General features: G+C 28.1%; 1 protein-coding gene across 1 annotated transcript in view; it reads right to left on the bottom strand.

The window, feature by feature from the left end:
- Window positions 1–22,579, bottom strand: part of LOC136969648 (uncharacterized) — a 128,638-nt gene that overhangs the window by 45,989 nt on the left and 60,070 nt on the right. The window contains exon 8 of the mRNA XM_067263919.1: window positions 1,621–1,848. Within this exon, the coding sequence (XP_067120020.1) occupies window positions 1,621–1,848 (228 nt within the window). The remainder of the gene's footprint in view (window positions 1–1,620; window positions 1,849–22,579) is intronic.

A 22,579-nucleotide genomic window follows, 5' to 3' on the forward strand; every position in this document is an offset into this window, starting at 1 on the left:
TGTATAGCTAAAGGCATAATAAGAATGGAATGGAGCATAACTGGTCTCATTTCTACATGAGGAATTATATGAATTTAAAAAAAGAAGGATAAAAACTATTTTAAAAAAATAAGTTTCAGGAACTTAAAATTTTCATATATATAAATAACATTTATATAAAGGAATTTCATTTTTCTAGACAAACTATACAAATAATGTATTATTTAGGATACACTTACCAAAATATGTTAAAATCATAATTTTCTTTTAGTTTCAAAATAAATAATATAGATATGTATTTGTGTGTGCATTTTTTAAATATTAATGATATAATGGAAAGTGATATGTATTTGTGTGCAACAGGAATAATAATAATAATAGTTTTATTGCATTTTTTTGAAATTTTATAAATTATTCATCTACAGAAATATCATTTGAACAGTCATATTTATTTTTAAACAAACATGACCAATCACGACTATTAAAAACATTTCCTACTTTTTTTTATTTACATACAACTTAACTATGTCAATAAATGTTACATAATCATTTTTTAAATAGATAATTTGACTTCTACTCAATTAACATTTTAAGCTGAAATTTTGATACTATCCATCATGACTATATATTACATTATGCTCAAAAGGAGAAATTGGCTTTTCATGACTGGCTTTGTTCCAAACCCTCAAGGGATAGGCAACATCTGAACTCTTACAAATTTACCTCACTAATGTGATCATTAAATTGACTCAACAGCCTAAAGCAAAAATGCACTCCAGGTGCAAGCAGGTCAAGAAACTTATCTAACACAATATATTTCGTATCATGTTAAAATATTTAAGTCTCTATTGCTATTTTGAAATGATTATTAATAAATATATATTTATAAAAATGTAGATTAAAATTTATATTATTAACTTTATTTTTTTCTTCTTCAAATTTTTAAATCATTTTAAAATTAACATTTGCTTTTTTTCATATGCTAATATGGAAATCTTAAAATAACTGTATGAATAAAAAAATTAAAATTTGATTTAAGCATAGAAAATACAGTAAAAGCAATCATATATCTTATTCAAATTAGGTAAATGTATCTATTATACAATAAAGAAATTTTTAATTTTATTCATTTGCTGTATTTAATTTACATACAATTAAAAATAATTATGTAAAAAGATTTACAAATCTTTATGAAGAAAAACAGTAAGATTAACAAATATCTTTCATAGTAACTAACTGAACAATAGTTTCTTTTTTTATTTAATTTATTCATAAAATTAAAGATTATATTAGGTATTTTAAGAAAAAATATAATAAAATTTAAAGACATTATTTAAAATTTTATGTTAGTTTATATATGAAATACATCAAAAACTAGCATAATTGAAAATTAATAAATTAAAGTTTTTTTTAAAAAGTATTAAACTATCATTCAGTTTACATCAAATAAAGGATGAAAAACTACAAAATAAGTATTGATTTTATTTAGAAACAAAGCATACTATTTTTGACTTCTCAGAGAGAAATAAACAAAAAATTTAATAATATACTTAACATAATCAGTTAAAAAACTAAAAATAATAGATATTATCATCATCATATTATTAAAATAAAGTAAATACAAACAGAAAATATACTCACAGCTCTATATTTTTTAAGAAATTCCTCAAGCAAGCATTGTCTTTCCAGGGATTTTAGCCACAAAGCATGCCATCTCTTTTCCAAGTTGGCTGCAACTTTTCTAATGTGATGAGCATCCCAACTCAGAGGGGGCCCTGTGTCATCCACACGACAACTTACAAGGCGATCGCAAGATTTCAATAGAGCAGATACGTATTTTCCTCTCGATTCGATTTTCTTTTGCAGTGCCTACCCAAAAATAAAAATTGTAATTATATGGCAAATAAAGATCGTTGATAACATTGTTCTCTTCAAAGAAACTTGACCTTAACTTCGTCATGATTTTAGTTTCATGACCAGTTTTAGCACGTGTTTACGACGCGATAATATGAATGCAGATTACATTTTAAAATCATTTTATAATTACGATATTAACAAAGAAATATAACTAAATAAATGATCTAATCACCTATAATTATAGAAGAAAAAAGTAACAATAATTCACTCTATTACTAATTGCAATCGAACGGAACGAACGAAAACGATTAAAATTTAATAATATGTTCGTGAAAATATAATTTCGGGCATGTGAAAGCTCTATTATAACAAAGCTTAATCATTTACTATGTAATTATAATAATATACGTGTATTACCTCATCAAGTTTATATTTTGAACATCGAATAATTGATAATAGATGCATTGTCAACATTAATCATCGGAGGATAAAAGTGTATGATAGGCAACGCTAAAATTTTCGATGAAACAAGTTTTTATTTATGTTAAAGTTGTTAAAATGACTAAAAAATATGATTTTGTATTTCTGATATAATTAAAAAATAATTTACGATACAAACTGCCGCCATGTATGGATGACAGGAAAGCAGTCGTGCCATCTGGAAAATTATGTATATATTTTACATACTACTACCGTTTTAAAATAGTATATAATTAAAGTGGAAAATAAACCTGTTTAAATAGTTACATTTCCCCTTTATTATTTGAAACGAATTTGCCCTAAATTTACGAATTTAAACGTAAAATAACATTCTCAATTGGAAAGTTCGAAGTTTCATCATCTGTACAAGTTATCTGCCGATTTTATTGATATTTACTAATTAACTACGATGATAATGTACATTTTTATATTTGAAAAGTTTCATGCAGGAAAATGAAATATGGCCATAAACTTGGTTCTGGCTATTACTATTCACAATACACTATTAAATAAAATAGCGTGTTACTAGGAAAAACCGCGATCGAAATGAGAACAATCGATATTTTAATATTTTAGTTGCCACAAAGCATTTCATTGAATTTAGACTATTCATATAATTCTCTACACATATACATATATTATAAGGATATAATCTACATTTTGAACATTATTTTCGTTAATGAAACTGTTCTAAATACTTCGATATTCACAGAATTTCGTTCATACAGAGTTGCTTACCGTCTGTACGAGAACTAATAAGAAAAATCAAAATCGGAGATATAAAACTTAATATTCGTTAAATAGGCATATGCGAAGCAGATTGTAAAATTTAACGTGTGGGATAAACAACACTTCTCACCCGAATGATTTGCACCAAGTAGATAATGACCGAAGGATCCACCGTCCGGAACGGATACGTTCGTTCACCCGAACGCATTTTTCTAGTTTCATGTATCTCAATTCGTTGTCTTAAAAGAGTTACCTCCTAACCGAAAAAAGTTATTACTTCTAAATATTTCACGGTTCCACTGCGACTGAATAAAACTTCTGGAGAATATTAAGTCTATCGTAAAGTTGAGACTAATGCAGAATTTGATTTAATCTGTTAAGTAATTTTTTTACGTATTAATGCTATAATAATAGTTATAAGACGTTATATATATGATTGATATGATAAAATTCGCAATGCCTATTTATTTTTATTGCGAACATTTCATAGGGTACAATGCATACTTTATTAAACAAAAATTTATGAAGATAAATATTTATTGCTTAGATTTATTATGTATCACTAAGGCTGCACGTCAAAAAACAAAACAAAACAAAAAAAAAGTTTTAAAGAAACAACATCCTGACTCAATAGGGGAGTTTACAGACCTCCAGGAACCGAACGCTGTCAATGGGGTAGTCATAGAGACGTACCAAAAAAGAAAAAAAAGCCCTCCCTCGATGAAACTTACAAAGGAGATACGAAATATCCGCCCACTCTATAGAAATATATGTAGGAGGCCCATCTTTATTGTCTGGTCTCTCGATTTTTTACACCTGCTCAAAAACGTACTTCTGGTAGTCACTAAAAATATCAAATTCAGACCGAAGTAAAATTTATGACCAATTTTTTCCCCGAAGTTATTCCTGTGGGAAAATAAATATAATTTTAAAGTGCAGCGAAGGGCAAAATAAGTTATTGTTTCAATACAAAAGGGAAATGTAAAGCAAAGTGTTTTATGTGAATGCTTAGAGCCGATGGCCGGAATGAAGGTCAATTTTTTGATAAACGGTAGGGCGTGAAACTTTTTTTAAACATTTTTGCCAATCAAAACGACCGAATATTGAACGCAACAATTTTTCATATCATTACGCACAAAAGGACTAGTCCACTGTGGACAACAATTCGTCGATAAAACATTTATTACACTTTTAATTAACATCTGTCGGTCGAAGTTCACGAAGCAAAAGAACTGTTTCTACATTCCACAAGTCAATGTTTCAGAACGATTACCGAACAGTGAAATTTCGATTTTCATTTAAAAGATGTCATTCAGAGTTTTTATACCTATTTTCTCTCAGTCTGTTAAAAAGATATAGATTTTCTTATTTTTGCTTTATTAGTGTGTTAAAAATTTTATTAAACATTTGTTATGATATACAATTGATTTGTTACAGTTTTATCGTACATATCGTTCTATATTCTTCAATTTTATTGGATATATTTAAAGATGTTAATCGACGACGAACCATGAATCAAAATTTTATATATATATAATATGATGGAGCATTGGTAAACAAATTTATATTATACACGAAAAGATTAATTAAATTTCAAACATTCAAAGTCGAAATTTTATCATTTCGATATATTTTAAGTTGGATTCAAACCATTTTGAAGTTTCTAATGAGATCCAAATTTTGAGTGTCTCTGTCTGAAATTTATTGTTAAAAAATAAGGAATTGCTTAATTTAAACTTGAAGCAACGTGGAAATTGACTACATATTTACTATAAATGAAAATAGAAAGGAAAATTGTCACTTGCAGTTTAGTACATAAAATTATTGTCACTGGAAGATGTCAAACAAACAATTTAAAGTATTACAGTTTTCAGACTGATATTTTGTTCCTAAAATCGAAAATCCATGTAACTAACAACGAAAAATAGCCTTTTTCTGTAATTTAAATACTCAAATAATTATATACAATATAAGCAAAGTAATCAACATAATATTTTTTAATTTTGTAATTGTTCTAATCACTGATCTAAAAGGAATGGCTAAATTTGGAACCATTTGATCTTTTCCGTGAATCTCTCTATTAGCAGCTTTAAAAAAAATTTTTACTTCAGAATTGAATTATACCAATTAATATGTTTTAAACTATGGCACTTATTTATTCGCAAGAAAACAAATTTTTAATATCAAATTATATTCCAGTTAAAAACTTCACTGAATATATAAAACACAGGTAATTCATTTAATTAAATAACATGAAGTTAAACACAAAAATCTGTTATTCATAACTTTTATATAATATAATGGAAAAACAAATGTTTTTTAGTAAACTTTATGTTTACGTTATTAATAAATTCAGTAAAGATACTAGCAATACTTGTATTTGTTCGTCGAATATTCTATTCCTTTAGTGTATAAGCCTAATTGTAAAAAAATTGAATCCTTGTTTGAAGGATATAACGGTATCAAAAAATTCTTTTCCTAATTGATTTATGAAAACAAATTGAGCAGTAAAATTTAAAATTTGACCTTCAATCTATTTTTGAGTCTGTCAAGACTTGCTCCAGATCGTCGTTACGGATCGTATTTAATAGTTCACAAACCTATCAAAGGAAAACATGAAATAACCGAAATTCTCTCAAATGAAGTCATTTGTTTAAAAGTTAAAAGTTCATTTCTAAGCTTAAAAATAAACCATTACATCTTAGAGTAAAGCCAAATACAGCGAAATCCTTTCCATATTAAAATATGGAAAAGATTTCAATTTGCTCGTGTTATTGAGTTTTCACACAAAAATTGAAAATAGATACAGTATATATATAATTACACTATAAATCATGTTGAAAATCAATGTTTTATATACTGTATTCTTAATGTTTGTTTACGATTCCTTTGTTTAAAAATATATACAAGTATCAATGACCAAAACTATCAAACACGTCAATATTATCTATAACTATTTTCACTATTTATTCTAATGGAGAATCTACTAACATTTTAAAATTGAAGTAAATCGCAAAAAATACTGTAAAGGAATCGTATAATAAACAAACATATGCTAAATAAAATTTAAATAAATTCATCTTTTAGTAGAGTGGTGAAGATGCGAATATATAAGACCTCCTGCATAGTATACAACTCAGGACCACTCACATAGAAGTGCTAAGGGGGTGTTATAAGTTCAGTCCTACTTAACAAATTTAGATAATTTTTGAATTACAGTAGTTTTCTTCCATTTCCGGCCATGATCTACATTCATCAGCCGAAAGACACAGAAAACAGACCTAAAAGTTACAGCATATTTATATTCCCAGAACAATCGTCCATTAATAAATGGAACACTATAAAAGACTTCATGAACAGAAAACTGAATGCAGTGTCTCAAAGAAATACAACACACTGATTGTTAATAACTTCTGTTTATTTCCTAAATTTTAATTTAATAAATTTTATAATCTAGAGTGAATGTTAAAAATAAAAATTAGATTATACATTTTTAAGGTCAATTTTTACCTGAAAAAGAAAAGATGTTACTATATTATGGACTCAAAATATGCACACATTTTTTGTGACTCCTCTTTAGATGTCAAGATGAGATAGAGGTTGTTCATTTAATAATGAATGTTAAAAAAATAATCACGTTTTAAAATAATTATTACTTCATAATAATTATACTATTACTATGTATTATTTACGTATGTAAAATATTTATATATATTTAAATCTTTGATAAGTCTTACCTGTCGTATATCAAATGATACTTAACGAAACCAAAATAAAAAACGTTTTTCTGAATTCAATGATAATTAATAGCAATAAAAATATAACAAACAAACGACCACTTTTAAACATCGTTCTTTACAGAACACAACAAACATTCATTGTACAGCTGGTGACAGGAATCGCATCTGCTCCTCTAGGATAATGTTTTATGCTCGCCAAGGCTAAAATTTTTATTTGATATGGCTTCACTCTAAGATTTAAGTTTCTAAATATGACAATTATATTATAGATAAAATAAATTATACATATAGAGTAGAAATTTTTTTAAATTTCTTTTCTAAAACCACTTGTTATTAAAAAGAATCAACTGGAATGCTCATTAATTTTTTCATCGTCATTAAAATTAAATTTTTAACAAAATAATATCACCTTGACTAACTGAAAATTTCTATACGTATATGCTATTTACACAGTTAAATACTGTAGAACACATTTCAATTAACTAAATTCTGCTTCTATTATTTCACAATAACTTATTTTGATTGTCTCCGATCTGCAAACAACTTTGAACAGCTGAATATATAATGACGTTCGATATTTGACTTCTTACAAAACCGGATAATTTTTTCTAGTGAATTAAATATTCCATTGTCTTAGTTTATTCTAAAAACTTAAAAATCAAACATATCTTAAGGAAAAACTTTTTCCACCGTACGAAAGAAACCAAATAATGGATTAAGATTATTTACCTAGTTTATTGTTGAGAATTCAATCTTTTTATCTAAGCGCATTTATTTATTACCAGAAAAAGAGAGATACAATCATATTAATTGGGTCACTTTAAAATATATATGAATATGGATAATGAATCATAATTATCGTACAGAATAAGGAGGAGAATGGAAAAAAATTTCACATAAAATCTTAAGAAAAGCACAATGAAAATGATTTTACCATATTTTTACTTATATATATATATAACAAAAGGAAAAATAATTTTTATTTATATCTTACAAAGGAAAAATAATTCAAATTTATTTAAATTAATTCTGAAAAATGTCTTCCGTAAGTCTATCTGGCGGTATTGTTTCTTTAACGTTTTTAATAATAAAGCATCTAATACGTATTTGCGTTCAATCAAGCTTTGCGTTTGCATATTACAAAACTTTTAATTAGATTTTTCTATAATAATAATAATAATTATAATTATCGACTGTTCTAAAAACAATTCTGGATTCAAAAATATAGAAAAAGTTTATTTAATAAAATAAAAATAATCTAATTCACTTTATTTATATTATAAAAAGAGTTCGAAGTGGGAAATCGTTGTTTAAAAAATTTATATTTCATTCATGTCATTCAAACACCATCGCTAAGTTCGCATTCTTAAGTTTTATAGCAACTTTCAAAAGAATTCCAATGAGTCACCAAGTCTATGAGTCAGCTTCAAATAGGTTATAAAATTATTGTTATCGTAATTTAGAAAATCGACACCTAAACAGCTATATACAAATTGAGTTTATTAAATTAATATGTGCAATAAATTCAAAAACGCAACTAGTTAAATAAGATTATATTTCAATTTAGTATTTATGAATAAATACGCACTACCTCTACCTGCCATTTTATCTTTCAAATGTAACTAGTATAAAGTACAATGCAATGAACTTCTTTTACCTGGCTTCCTTCCCAGGGCGGGAAAATCATTCAAGAAACTTTACACGCGACCTTTGCCTACCTGTAGTTTACGAAACTGTTTATAGCAGGTGATTGTTTCGTAAAACAATTAGTAAATATTCTTTACATTATGTAATTCATTATATTGATTATAAGATATCTGCATGAAATCTCTAGACAAAGACATCAAAGCTTTCTATCGTAACCTTAATCAAAAACTTTTTTGAACTGATGAAGAGTTAAAGAATGTATTATACAATTGATCTACCAATCCTCAGCAACTATAAATTTTCTAAAATAACTTTTTTCTTCTTTCGCAACGAACCTACTCAATCGCATAATCGCAGGAGGAAATGATAAATTTATTTCAGAGACTGCATTCTTTATCGTTCTGAAAATCAAGTTTGCTCGCTCATTCGCTTTAATAAAACACTTTGCAAACTTTCAAATCGTAAGGGAAAATCATACCGTTGATTCTTCTTAATTGGGATGGACCATTTTTAAACTAGGCTAAGAAATGGGATCGACGACATAAACAAATATGTAGTTGTAGGATCCAATCCAAATCTAAGTGCTCTGAAGTGTCGAACCTACTGCCTTACAAGTTTGTCAGATCTATGAATAGTAAATAGGTTAAAGTGAGTCACGGCCTTTACATATACATTTCTAGTTTTTCGGTGATGAACCAGTTGGAATTTTACACATGAAAGTATTGTTATTATTGGTATTAAATAATATATTAATCCGAGAATATGTAAATCATCAATTTAGTTACTAGTAAACTACAATAAAGCTTTTAAAAAGTTTATTTATACATGTAATAAAATTATATACATATAAAATCATGTATACTTTTGTTGTAATTCATTTTTTGAACAGAATCTATATTCGTATCGTATTTTATGTATCGTATAAATTGAACAGAATGAAATAGCGAACACCAATTTATTCAGAATAATGCTAGTTTCCACAACGTTAAACGTCATCGAGCAACAGTGTAGGTGTAGTTCCATTCCCTCCTTCTTTCACGCTCAACTCTTTCACTATCGACAACTTTACAGGTACCGTACGTCACCTTCTACCCTATAATCAAAAAAGTTGTGCTCACATTTCCTGGAAACCACGAGACTAGTAGTGTACTAAAAATCTACACGCAAACAGTTTTTTTTTTTTAAGATTGTGACCTCATCGTTGTAGCTATATGGTATCACGTTCTATTATTCACAATTACTGATACATTATATTAACAGACTTTGAACAGTGTTTTTTTCTTTATAATAGATGATTGTCAATTACATATATTTGAAGTTGTTATTCAGCGTTTGTTATTGTTAAGTGATAAAAGATAAGAAGCTAAAGTATTGTAACTTTGTCAGATATTTACATGAAATCCTACTTACCTACAATATTATCTGCACAAGGTAGACAGTAAATAAACACAGTATGCTCTAGTCCCCTATCGACTTTGGCGCGATCATGTGTACTCCACAAAGAACCTTTAGAGAAGTGTGCGATAGCAGCGTTCCTATCGGGACATTTGTTAACTAACGATTAACATTATCTCCCCAAAGGTCCGGGAAACGAAGCTATTATACTCAAAAGACACGCCTTCCATATACAATGGAAGACCGTAAAGTTATTTTTCGCTTAATGATTATAATAAAAATTATTTAAGATAAATCCCAGTTTATATACGTATGAAATTTAATTTTAGGATATTAAATCCTTGTTGTCTTTCTTTTTAAAATATAATTTAACATTTATCTATCTCAACTTTTAAATGAAACAACCTTGAGATATTTGCGATAATTCATGCTTAACTGTCTCTAGCAGCAGGTGCGGTGCATATTCGTTAATATAACCCACCTGCCATTCCTCTCTAAACTCATAACGCAATCGTTAAAGTAAATCTTATCTGGACTCTTAAAAAAATAATTTAAAAACTTGTACAGATTTTAATTAGTAATTAAGAAACCAATCTAATATTTCATAACATCAAAACTTTAACACTAAAAAAATTTATTTTACTTAACTTATATTTTTAAATGGAAAAAAAAAATTCCTGCAATTTTCAAGTACTAAAAAGCCAAAATTCAACTCAAACAAAATAGAATTATAAATATAGAGTTTAAAAAAAAAAAATTTGTAATTGAAATATTCTTTTTAAGTCAAACAAAACAAAATTAAAAATAACAACAACAATGGTTCAGTTTACAGTTCAACACAATAAGCTTGTTACATTGAACTCCAATAACTAAATGCAATATGAAAGTTTAATTACAAATAAATTTTCATAGAAAATACACGTGATTAGTTTTTGTTTAAATAAATTTTTACTAAATTACATTTATTACACAGTTCTCATTATTATTATTATTGTTGTCATCCTCATTACCACTCCTAAATTTCAAAATTCATCAATTTAGAAAATTAAGTCAATTGTTGAGAATCCAAAAATTTGTTAATAATTTTAATTTAACAAAAAAAAAAAAAAAAAATAGATTAAAAAAAAAAACAATTTTTATAATTAATTTAAAAACCTAAATAAGAAAAACTATTTTAATTGTACTAATAATCACAATATATCTTTTACTACCTTATCCTTTATAAAATTATGAAAATTAATAAAAGTAAGTTTTCAATCAATATAACAATGTATTTAAAAGTTTCACTTTGCTACATCTCAAAAGACATTACACATGGACTAAATAGATTTCATCTTAGTACTGTCTGAACTTTTTAAAAAATGTGTTTTATTTAAAATAATTTGTGTCAAATGTTTTCTAGCTATTCAAATAATTTTTTAAAATCATGATTAAAATATTACGTTAAATTTGCTATATAAAATGATTTAAATATGACAAAGAAATTTAATGTAGATATGATTGCAGATAACCAAAATAAATTCTTTGAATGAATGAACATTCTGAACACAAATGTTTTTATAAAAATCAATTTGTGTTCAGAATAGAATCCATTATTATTAATATAAAAGGATGACAGGAATAAATGATTAAATTGCAAAAATTGAGGATGACACAGTAAGGTTGTGAACTGGTAATCCACAAGTTAAGCAATATTTTCTCTAATTATTTGAGCTACATATTAAATTCAATTCAATACAATAGTACAAAAACAAAGTTTTATCTATCTAAATAAAAGTATCTTAATTCTCTTAATCTTTGTTTACATAAAAAATAAAGAAATGATATACAGTATTAGAAAAATAAATTCACATCTTATAAATCAACTATAGCAAAAGTTTAATGAAAGAAAAACATTTTAAGTTGAACACTAAAGTACCTATTTATTTAAATAGGTACTTTTTTGGATTGTTCAATACATACCTACCTATTTCAATACATATCAGAATAACAGAACAAAATATAAAATTTTAAATACAACAGAAAGTAAAATAAATATAATTTGACAAAAATAGTATAACATAAAAATTAATAAATATTTAACAAAATGAAATAACTAACAATATAAAATAACAACAATAAAATAATAATGTAGAAGTGTCCCATTAAAGGACAGTCAAGTCAGAACTCATATACTCTTCTACACATTAGACAGCGAGTCTACGTCCCTGTAATTAATACAAGTGGAAGTTCTGTTGGTTCCATTTGTCGGTTTATTTAACCTGATGATGACCTATGGAATAGGTCGAAAACGTTTGTTTTAAATTAAACTTTCTCGGCAACGATAAAGGTGTTAGATTATTATTTAATATTTTGCTGAGCACGTTTTATATAATGTTCTGTTGGCTTTATATATGAGGTGTGTTTTTAAAATAAATACTGTTTTGATATTAAAAAAATACACGTGCTATTTTTTAAACAATTTTATTCTTTCACAAAAGCCTACACCTTAATCTACTTTTCAACATAATTTCCTCCAATATTAAGCCACTTATATCATACAACCAGCTTCTGAATTCCATCCTCATAGAAACCTGGCACCTGATTTGCCAATCACTGCAGCATGGACATTTTGACATCACTGTCATAGCACTGACAACCTATATGCTTTTTCAAGTGGAGGAACAAGTGATAGTCACAAGGCACTAGATCAGGGCTATACAAAGGGTGATCAAGTTATTCCCAGCTATATGATGTGATAAGGTCATTGAGCCACATGTGAACGGGCATTGTCATGAAGTAAAACAATTCCCTTACTAAGCATGGCATGCCTTGTTTTGGATTGCACAACACAGTATAGTTAAGGTCTCACAATGTGTCTCGGCATTTATTGTTTCACCCCGAGGCAAAAAATCCACCAGCAACACCCTCTGCCTATCCCAAAACACAGTGCATGTGATTTTGCAGACTGAAATTGTTTCCTTCAACTTGACTTTCTTGGGTGATGGTGAATGCCTCCATTCCATGGATTGCTGTTTGGATTCTGGTGTAACATGAGCCACCCATGTTTCATTGCCAGTGACAATTTGGCTTAAAAACTCATCACCTTTATCACTATACCACTCAAGGAAAATCAAAGCACTGGCTAAACATTTGGTTTTGTGCACCTGTCAGCATTTTGGATACCATCGTGAGCACAACTTCTGATAATTTAAGTGTTTTGTCACAATTTCATAAAGAACACTCCTTGGAACTTGAGAAAAGTTATTGTAAGATGATGAAATAGTAAAGCATCTGTTTTCTTGAACTTTTGCATCAACTTTCTGCACCAAGTCTTAAGTAACAACAGACTGTCGCCTATTATGCTCCTCGTCATGGACATTAGTATGACCATCTTTAAATGCTCTAACCTGGAGTTGCATGCGGGATGATTTTCAGTGGCACTCTGATTTAATTTTTACTACATTTCTATTCAATTTTAATTATTAATTTTTGAATTTCTTTATAACTGGACCAATTTTGATACCATATATAACAAAATTGGTAAAATCATATTGGCACCCGAAATAACACTATAACTTAGGTTCGACACAACACTGCTCAAAGGTTGCTGACCCCTGCTTTAACCCATTTCTTTACCATTCCATCACTCAATGTTTTTCCACACACCTCACTAATCTGCCGATGAATGTCAGCCACTTTCACGTCTTTCGCATTAAGAAAACAAATCACTGCACGTACTTCACAATCAGCAGGATTTTCAATTGTCTGAAGCATTTTAAACACACACAAACAAACATAAAACAAACGAATGCTTCTGTAATGGCATCTGTGGCTAGCCAACAGATGTAGGTACTCAGCATGCACTCACAGGACACCAACTGCAACATTGCAGTAGCCCTATTTTAAAACAGTACTTATTTAAAAAACATGCCTTGTATTTCTAAGATCTCTAATTGTCTAAATAAGTTATGTTGAGGTCCTTAGTTCTCTGATGATTCTAGCATCTTCCCATTTGACCTGTACTTCCTGTTGGTTAGCATTTACTGCTAATGTCATGTTGCAGAGTTTCTTATCAATGATATACTGTACTTGTAGATTTCATTTTATAGTCTCAACACATATTAGTGTCCTGTTAAATCATGGTTTGGAATGTTCAACTGATGAAGACCTATCAACTTTAATGAAATGAAAACATTTTCAACATAACTTTTGCTAGAGTTTATTTCTAAGGTGTGAATTTATTTTCTGACATTTCCTCTAGTTTTTGCTTGTAATTTAAAAATAAGTAAATTTCATACAATGCATTCTTTAAAGAAATGTTTATTTTTTGATTTTTTAAAACTTTTAAAGAAAGTAATTTTAAATTTTTTCCTCGGAAAAGCTCCCATGATTCTTTTTATTACAGTAGATTCCTTTCCCTAGGCCCAGGTATTCTTTTATAATAAAAATAAATATTTGCAGCTCATTTCTTCAAAATAAAACAACACTGTGACCCTAAATCCCAAAAGATTGCCAACCTACTTTAAAGGAATGCAAAAACAATTGTGTGTGAAATGTATTTAAAAAAATGAAACATATGGAAATACAAATATCAAGCAATGGAATGATATGTAAAAAACATTTCATAAAAGTACTTCCAATTGCAGATAACATGATTCAAACAGAAAAATTCTTTGACTGATTATAATTTAATAAATACAGTAAAATATCATAAGCTACACTTTCTAGAATAGCAACTCTTTGCAATTTATTTTTAAAAAATATCATGCCCAATAATCATTTTGGTAACACTAAAACTTTTTACTACTTTACACATTTCATTTAATAGGATTATATTCTTATAGAATTTAATTTTTTTGAAATATATATAGAAGCAAAGAATTTGTTAAAATACAAGTTTTCAGCTATTTATACAGCCATCTTTAACTTTATTCCCATAGAACACATTACAACAAAAAATTAGAATTTATATGGATTCAAAATTTATATTACAGGTTAATCATAATTAAAGAGTAATTGTTCTGATCTCTCCAAAGAAAAAACTTATTGGACAAATCTCAATCAAATTTGGTATACACATACTGTCCTGAATATGAAGTTTCAATTTTTGATAAAAAATTTTACTTCAAAATTCAGCTGCAAGGATGAAATTTGGCACTGCTGTCTCATTAATGTGCATATCATGTACATCTTCTAACAGATTTTGAGAGATAAGAAACAAAGCGCAATAATTTTATTTCAATTATACATAGAATTATAGATGTGGAATATGGAATTGATAAGATAAAGACTCAAAGATAATTCTAAGTGCCCTTTATCTCCATGCTCTAGAAACTGCATTTGCTGTTTCATACATTTGATGATGGAATGCAACTGACCCATGTGAGGTTGTTGCATATTGTGAAATTCTGTCTTTTAAGACAGATAGGTTGGGAACATTGCCTTGATAAACAAGGCTCTTTAGATAATCCCATAATGAAAAGTCACAAGAGTTCAAATTTGGTGATCAGGGGCTGTCAAGAGCTTGTAAGAAACCCAGGGTAGAGCAGGCTCTATGTACCTTTTTTTTTTGAATAAATGAAATAAGTTATATAGAATGTTTCTTTATTAATAAAAAGCAGTTTTAAAAGATTTTATTTTTTTGTTAGTAAAAATAATATTAATTTATATAGATAGAGACTACTACAAGCTCTAAGTTTTCTCTGGGCTACAGGAAAAAAAAACCACAGCTCTCCCTTCTCAACAATTCAAACTTTTATGTTGTGTTGGAAATGATTGGCTGATCATTCTCATGAGAAAAATGTTACAGTAAGACTTGCACATTAAGGGGACAGTAGTACCAGATTTACCCTAGCAACTGATTTAAATAAAATATATTCTCAAAATTCCAAAAATGAAAACGATGTATTCAGGACATCTATACAAAATTTTGTTGAGATTTGTCCAATAGTTCTTTCTGCAGAGAACTCCTGAACCTTTAATTATGATCACGCTATATACTACATATCATAAATAAATTTTAAATAAAAATAATTTTAATTTAAATTTTATATATAGTGTACAGAGTGATGAAAGTATTAAACTGAGAATTACATGGTATTTAAAAACTAGTTTAATCAATTCCAGTAAGGTATGGAATGTAACTATTTTTTATTATTTCCTTTACTTTTAAGCAATCATTTCAGGGCATTTTGTGTAGTTAAGGAGAAAAAGTTTACTCTCCTGTCAAACTAAGGGGCCGTCCATAAATTACGTAAGGGCGATTTCGGCCATTCTAGACCCCCACCCACCTGTGTAAGAAACCGTAATATTTTCTTTGATCCCCCCTTCCCTATCTTACGTAATATTTAGGCATGATTAAAAAAAAAATTTTAACAAAAATTTTTTTATGAAACCCTAAAAATCTTAGGTCCAAAATATATAATTATTAATTAGTTAATTAATATGTACTATTATTTATAAAAGACTTTACATGAACAAATTTAAAAATATAAAAATTTAATGAATTTGAATGAACAATTTACTTTAAGAACTTTATTTTTTAATTATCAACAATCTTTTCGTTATTATCATCATTAATCAACGTCATAATATTCATTTTTATATTAATTTTAATTTTCACAAAAGGATGCAAAAAACTTTGACAGATCGACTAGCTACTGCACGTGTAAACAGAAATGTCATACAAAACAAAACAAGAGAGAGAAACCACCACACTGCCTTTCTCCCATGATAAAAAATGTGTAGAGCGTGAGTCTGCTAGCGTTATTATTCTATCACATCATACGAGATAGCATTGGTACAACAAGTGTTCTTAATAGAAACCGCCAAATTGAAGCCAAATTCAAAACTCCACCACTCAACGAGATCAAAAAATAAAAATAAGAATATTAGAATATTACGTAAGATGAGATCTATTATCCCCTACCCTTGAGTAAGAAATCGTAAGAAATCCTTGACCCCCCCACCCACCCACCCCAAAATACCTTATATAATTTATGGACGGCCCCTAAGGTAAAATTTAACTTGCTGGAAATAAACTTTGAAATGCATCATCATTCAGATCATATTACTGAATTGAGGAAATTTGCACAGCACATGCAGATAAAAACTATCTGATTGAAGTTTGTCAATGGAAAAATTAAATATAAAGAAATAAGAATAAAAATGAAACAATAAATAGTAATTATTATTGTTACTATCATTTTCCTGTTAAGATGTTAAACTTTTATGTATGCAATTAAAATATAAAATGAGCATAGGCAAGTGAAACTTTTTTAATGTCAGTCACAGGTGTAAATAGGCAAACAAATAAATTATAAACTGTCATCTCCATCAAACCAATTTAAGTGATGAAAGTTCAAAAAGTGATATCTTGTAAGGCTATTCTTGTTATACTAGATTGCAGAAGTACAGTTCAAAAGTGTGAATTTAATAATTGTTGATTTTGCTTGGATTTGAATTTTAATTAAAGAAGTCAGTTTTGTTTATATATATAAATATCTTCAAGCCTGATGATCATATTAGAGCCAAATGATTAGAGGATTATAGTGGTAATTTAGCTCAATTTAATTATTACTAAATACAAAGTAATTTGGCACTGGAGGTTAAGCATTAGACACCATCTCTTAATTTAATTATAATTATTAAATTTAATAAATCAGTTTTGTTGTGATAAATCTTTGAATTTATTTTATCCATAAAAGTTCTAGTGGCCAGCAACAGTTTGGCAATGAAACAGCCTTGTGTCCTGTGTGTTTATATGAGAGTACATACAGATAATTTTTTTGTCAGTGTGTTAAGTGTTGGAGCACAGCCTACATTCAAGACATGCCAAGAAACATGCAATAAAAGTTGCCATGAATGACAAAGATTTTTTTGATGACGACATTTTTTTCTTCTATAAAACATTCTATAAAATACAAAAATCATTTTGTGTTTTTTTAGAAGGACCCCATTAAATGTAATAATTTGACAAAAAGTATTGACATTTCATTTGGAAATACAAAAAAACATTTTATAAGTTCATAGCTCTTTGTATAAAGTCCAAAATTCTTCCTTTTAATGGACAGTCAATGGACAAGTCTATAACTAATATCAGATGTAAACAATAGATCCTTTTTTCTTTTTAGTTTTCTAAAACATCTCTCCAAAACACAGATTGCTGCTACCTCTAAGAAATCTGTCTTAGAAATGAACAGCAATATTTTGTCCCATTGTGCATAGGAAGAGCAAAAAAGCATTTTGTCACTCAATGTGCCTAGGCAAGCAAGAAAATGTCACCAAGATAAAATATTGCATTGTGCCTATAGCCTAACTTAGAGTTCTAAGTTCAGTATTCCCTAATTTGGAAAGTCTATATCTGGATTTTTCTAGTAACTCTGGATTGCAAAATCACTTAAAACTAGAAATGACCTAATGATAGTAATTTGAGATTTTTGCATTTTTCCATGATCTTGCAAATGTGTGGTACAAATTGCTTTTAATTAAAGGATCCTAAGTGAAAATTGGTACTCGGGAACTATGCAACATGCACTTGGAATTTGCAAAAATTAAGAGATTGTGTCAAGAAAAAGAGTTACAGTTAAATGATACTGTAACTCAAAAATTTCAAGTAAAAACATTGGAATTTAATTTTATCAGCAAGAAAAACTTTGATAAAACATCACACAGTATTGGAACAATTTTTAAACCTAAGTGACAGTGCAATCAGACTAAAACCAGGCCACTTATCTACATTGGCTTACTGAACTCATCACTTCATTGCACACTACCAGCAAATATCACTTCATTTGTTTAACTCGGGTCACCAAACTATGGTGTGTGGGCCAGATCTGGCCTGTGAGGTCAATTCATCCAGCCTGCCTCCGCATTGTGCCACAAATGAGCTAAAATATAATTATTTATATGGAAATATAATAGATTGTAGATGAACTTACACTTATTTTAATTTTTTCTACATCGTAAGTAAAAATGTCAAAATTAGTCCAATCTGATTTTTGCATTTGCCAGTTTTAGGAAAATTAGTGAAATGAAAAATTCGGCAACTTTGGATATCAGAGCACTTTTTGTGTACTTGCAATGAAGTTTCTAAGAAAAGCAATTACAAGCTTGCTTGCAGCAATTGTGTTTGTGTATTGGTAAATAAATATGCTGATTTTCTTTATTTTGTGTGTATTCAGTATGCTATATTGAACAAAATGGTTATGTAGCCCGTGCTCGTCATTCCTGACAGCCTTTCCTGTCCTATCGAATTTCTTAAATAATTTTTAACTCGTTTTAAAACAGAGAAAGATTCTGCACTGAAGCCGGGCCTCTCCAAATTATGGGCCCTAGACATTTGTCTAATGGTTAATCTGGCCCTGGTTGTATATATATATTTTATTAATTTATTGTTTTCTAATTTTTCATCTTAATTTTATTTATTTATTTTTTTTCAAGCAAAGGAAACACATGCATCAGTCAATTTTTTTCTGTAATCATTCTACTGTTTTACAATTTTGGTATTTACCACTATATATATTTATATTATGTATATTATTTAGTTATTTATTATTTTTCTTATTTTTGTTTGTTTTATTTTATTTACCTTTCTCAAACAAATAAAACACATTCACTAAATTGATTTTCTTTGTGTAGTGCGTTTTATTGTTCTATAGTTTTGATATTTTCCGCTTACTGCCTAAAATGAAACATCCTACTAACCTAAGAAAGTTTATCAGAGAGAGATAGAAAACTAGTATATATGGATTGTTTCATATAAAGTGATATTGTTCATGAAAAAATAGATAAATATGCATAAATCTTATATCAACATGTACAAAACAATATTCTCTTTCGTGCTGACTTGGTACTTTGACAAATAATAAAATCAAAAAATTTTATTTTTTGTCAAAGTAAAGTAATTCATAACATGCAAATTTAGATCATAATTTAACATTTCTTTTGTAAGTAATTTTTACTCCAAACGATTATACACTATTGTGCCAAAAACTACATAAAGTAATACATATGTGATTTTTTTGTATCTCTATGATAAAAATTTGATTTTTGATGAATTTTTAAAATAAAATACATAGAGTGACCTTCAGTGAATGCAATTTGGAAGGGATAAAGTACAACTGACCATGATGGAATAAAAAGCTAACTTCAATAAATTTATGAGTAGAAGTAAAAAATTTCACTAAAAGAAAAAAAAAATTTTTATCAGTTTTCACTAAAAACAAATAATTTTCATATTATTTGTGTTCAATGAAGTTGGCATACTATTTGAACTTGATAGATTAACTGATCTACCATATTTCCTATTTTTTATAAATATATAAAATTACTTGTCCTGAATGAGTGACTGATTCATCATTGCCCAGAATAAACTGCTGAACCTAAAGAGGTGAAATTTGGTACACAGTTAGGGTATGTCATGAAAATGCACACTAAGAAGGGATTTTTTGAAATTCCCCAGCGGGGGAGAGGGAGAGCATTAACCTGAAGAATGGCTTCTACTGCACTATTTTAGATGCAATTTTTTGTTTTTAACTGTGTTTTAGTAGGGTATGCAATGAGAATGCACACTAAGAAGGGATTTTTTGAAATTTCCTAGCAGGGGAGAGGGAGAGCATTAACCTGAAGAATGGCTTCTACTGTACTATTTTAGATGCGATTTTTTGTTTTCAACTACATGTAGTCTTCATTGAGTACTTAGGTGTATTAAATTGATAACATTTCAGACGTTATAAAATTTTTTACATATTTCTATTTTTTAACCAAACGTTTGAACTGTTTTAAATTCAAATTTGTTATTGCATATTGGTTCAATTATAGAACAATTGTAAATGTTCCAGAAAATTGATCAAATTGAAAACAGTTTGTTTGATTCTCAGCAATTCTCATCATTCTCAGTGGTAGGTGTTATATAACAATTACTATGGTTGTTGAAGTACTGAATATAAATGGCATTTTCTTGCAAAATCCATGCGGGTGAAGTTGTGGGTAACAGCTAGTTATTTATAAATTTAGGCAATAATAAAAAATACATGATTAATACTAGGTATTTTCTAAGAAAATGAAACTGAGCTCCACAGCATAGGTTTTTCTGTTTTGGCTTCACATAAAACACAAATATGGTAACATGCTTCTGACATTCTGTCTAAAGCAGTTTAAAACATGCAGGTTCCAGAGAGGACATGCATATCCAACATTATAACTGACAAAAACATCAAGAAATGTTTAAAACAAGTACACATGTGGCTGCAGGCCATGCATGTTAAATGCACATTGTAAAGATCAAAATAAAAATTTGGCTTAGAGATCAGTATAAATTTCCAGCAATCAGACACTCGATTGATATGTAGCACATGACCAGCTTACAACTGGCAATCAGCCCATACATTTTACACGGAAAATTTTGATCTCAAATATCTCAGCCCATAGATCGAATTTCAAAATTTCAACTTTGTCACAACATTGGCCTTGCCAAGTTGTACATATTTGAAAAAAATCATATTTAATGGTCATGTGGTTACTTTGTACTTCAATCACAGATGAAACACTGACATATAAAAAGCTCCACTCAATAAAAATAGCATCATAATTAGAAAGTATATAATACAGGTATCCCTCATACAACATGATATTTCTAAATGCAACTCATTCATGGTTTTGCTCTAATGTGAAATGAAAATTGGGGAGATCCCCTGTACAACAACTTCTGGTTTTGCTTTAACATGATTTTGGAAATCCTCTATACAAAATTTCACAATTTTTCAGTGTAAACTTCCTTATTCGATATTTTTTTATTCAATTAATCATGCATATTGTCTCAAATTTGCTTATAGATTTTAGAATATTGAAATTTTCAAATTATTTTGTGCTTTTCATCAGGTTTACTTTAATGAAAAATGATAGGACAAAAAAGAAAAAATTGCACTAACTTTCTTATCAACCAGATGTCATCATTGCTTTCAGACTCTAGTTCTTAAGACTGTCACGATGTTTTCTTTACTATATATGAAGATTAATCTATAAAAGTTTATTTAAACATTTTTAGGTAAGTGTTATTAAACTTGTTTTTTTTTAACCGTAAGTAAGCAATCATTCATAAAATGATGAATGAAATACGGTATCTTGGTACTCTAACAATTTGATATTCGAACACAAATTCTGTAAAAAAAGTCACTTGGTACTAAACTAAACAAACATGACCTGCTAGAACAAATTTTTGATTAATAACATATTTTATTTTGTCATCCATAAAAAAATTTTTTATGATAAAAGTAAGAAATATGAAAATGTTGCTAATACTTCTGATCAAGATCAACAAAAAGCTATGATAATGATGCTTTGTAAAAAAGGAAATGCCCTCATTTAACTAAATTTAATATTAATGCATAATACAGTACTTTTAATTGTGATTGTTAATTATTGATTGGAAATAAATTATTGACTACTTTAATAAACATATTTCTGTTAGTAACAAAAAAGAATTGTATACTTTTGCTAATTTCTGGAACCTAACCCTATGTTTTGTATTAGTCTTTTGTTTCGTTTACAGGTATACCTTGGGTTACATCGCTTTGAGTTAAGTTGTTCTCGATTATATGTCACTTGTCAAAAAAAAATACGAAGACTATTTTTTAAATAAGGTCCGTTTTTTAATAAGAAGAAAAATACTGTAAATATCATTAAAATATATTTTTCCCATATTCTATATACTTTTGTCTACTTTTCTACATAATTTCCATTTTTTTTGAATATTTGTCATACCACTCAAT

Source organism: Centruroides vittatus, unplaced genomic scaffold (genome assembly GCF_030686945.1).
Source record: "Centruroides vittatus isolate TY-2023 unplaced genomic scaffold, ASM3068694v2 contig_18, whole genome shotgun sequence".
NCBI classification, from domain to species: Eukaryota; Metazoa; Arthropoda; class Arachnida; order Scorpiones; family Buthidae; genus Centruroides; species Centruroides vittatus.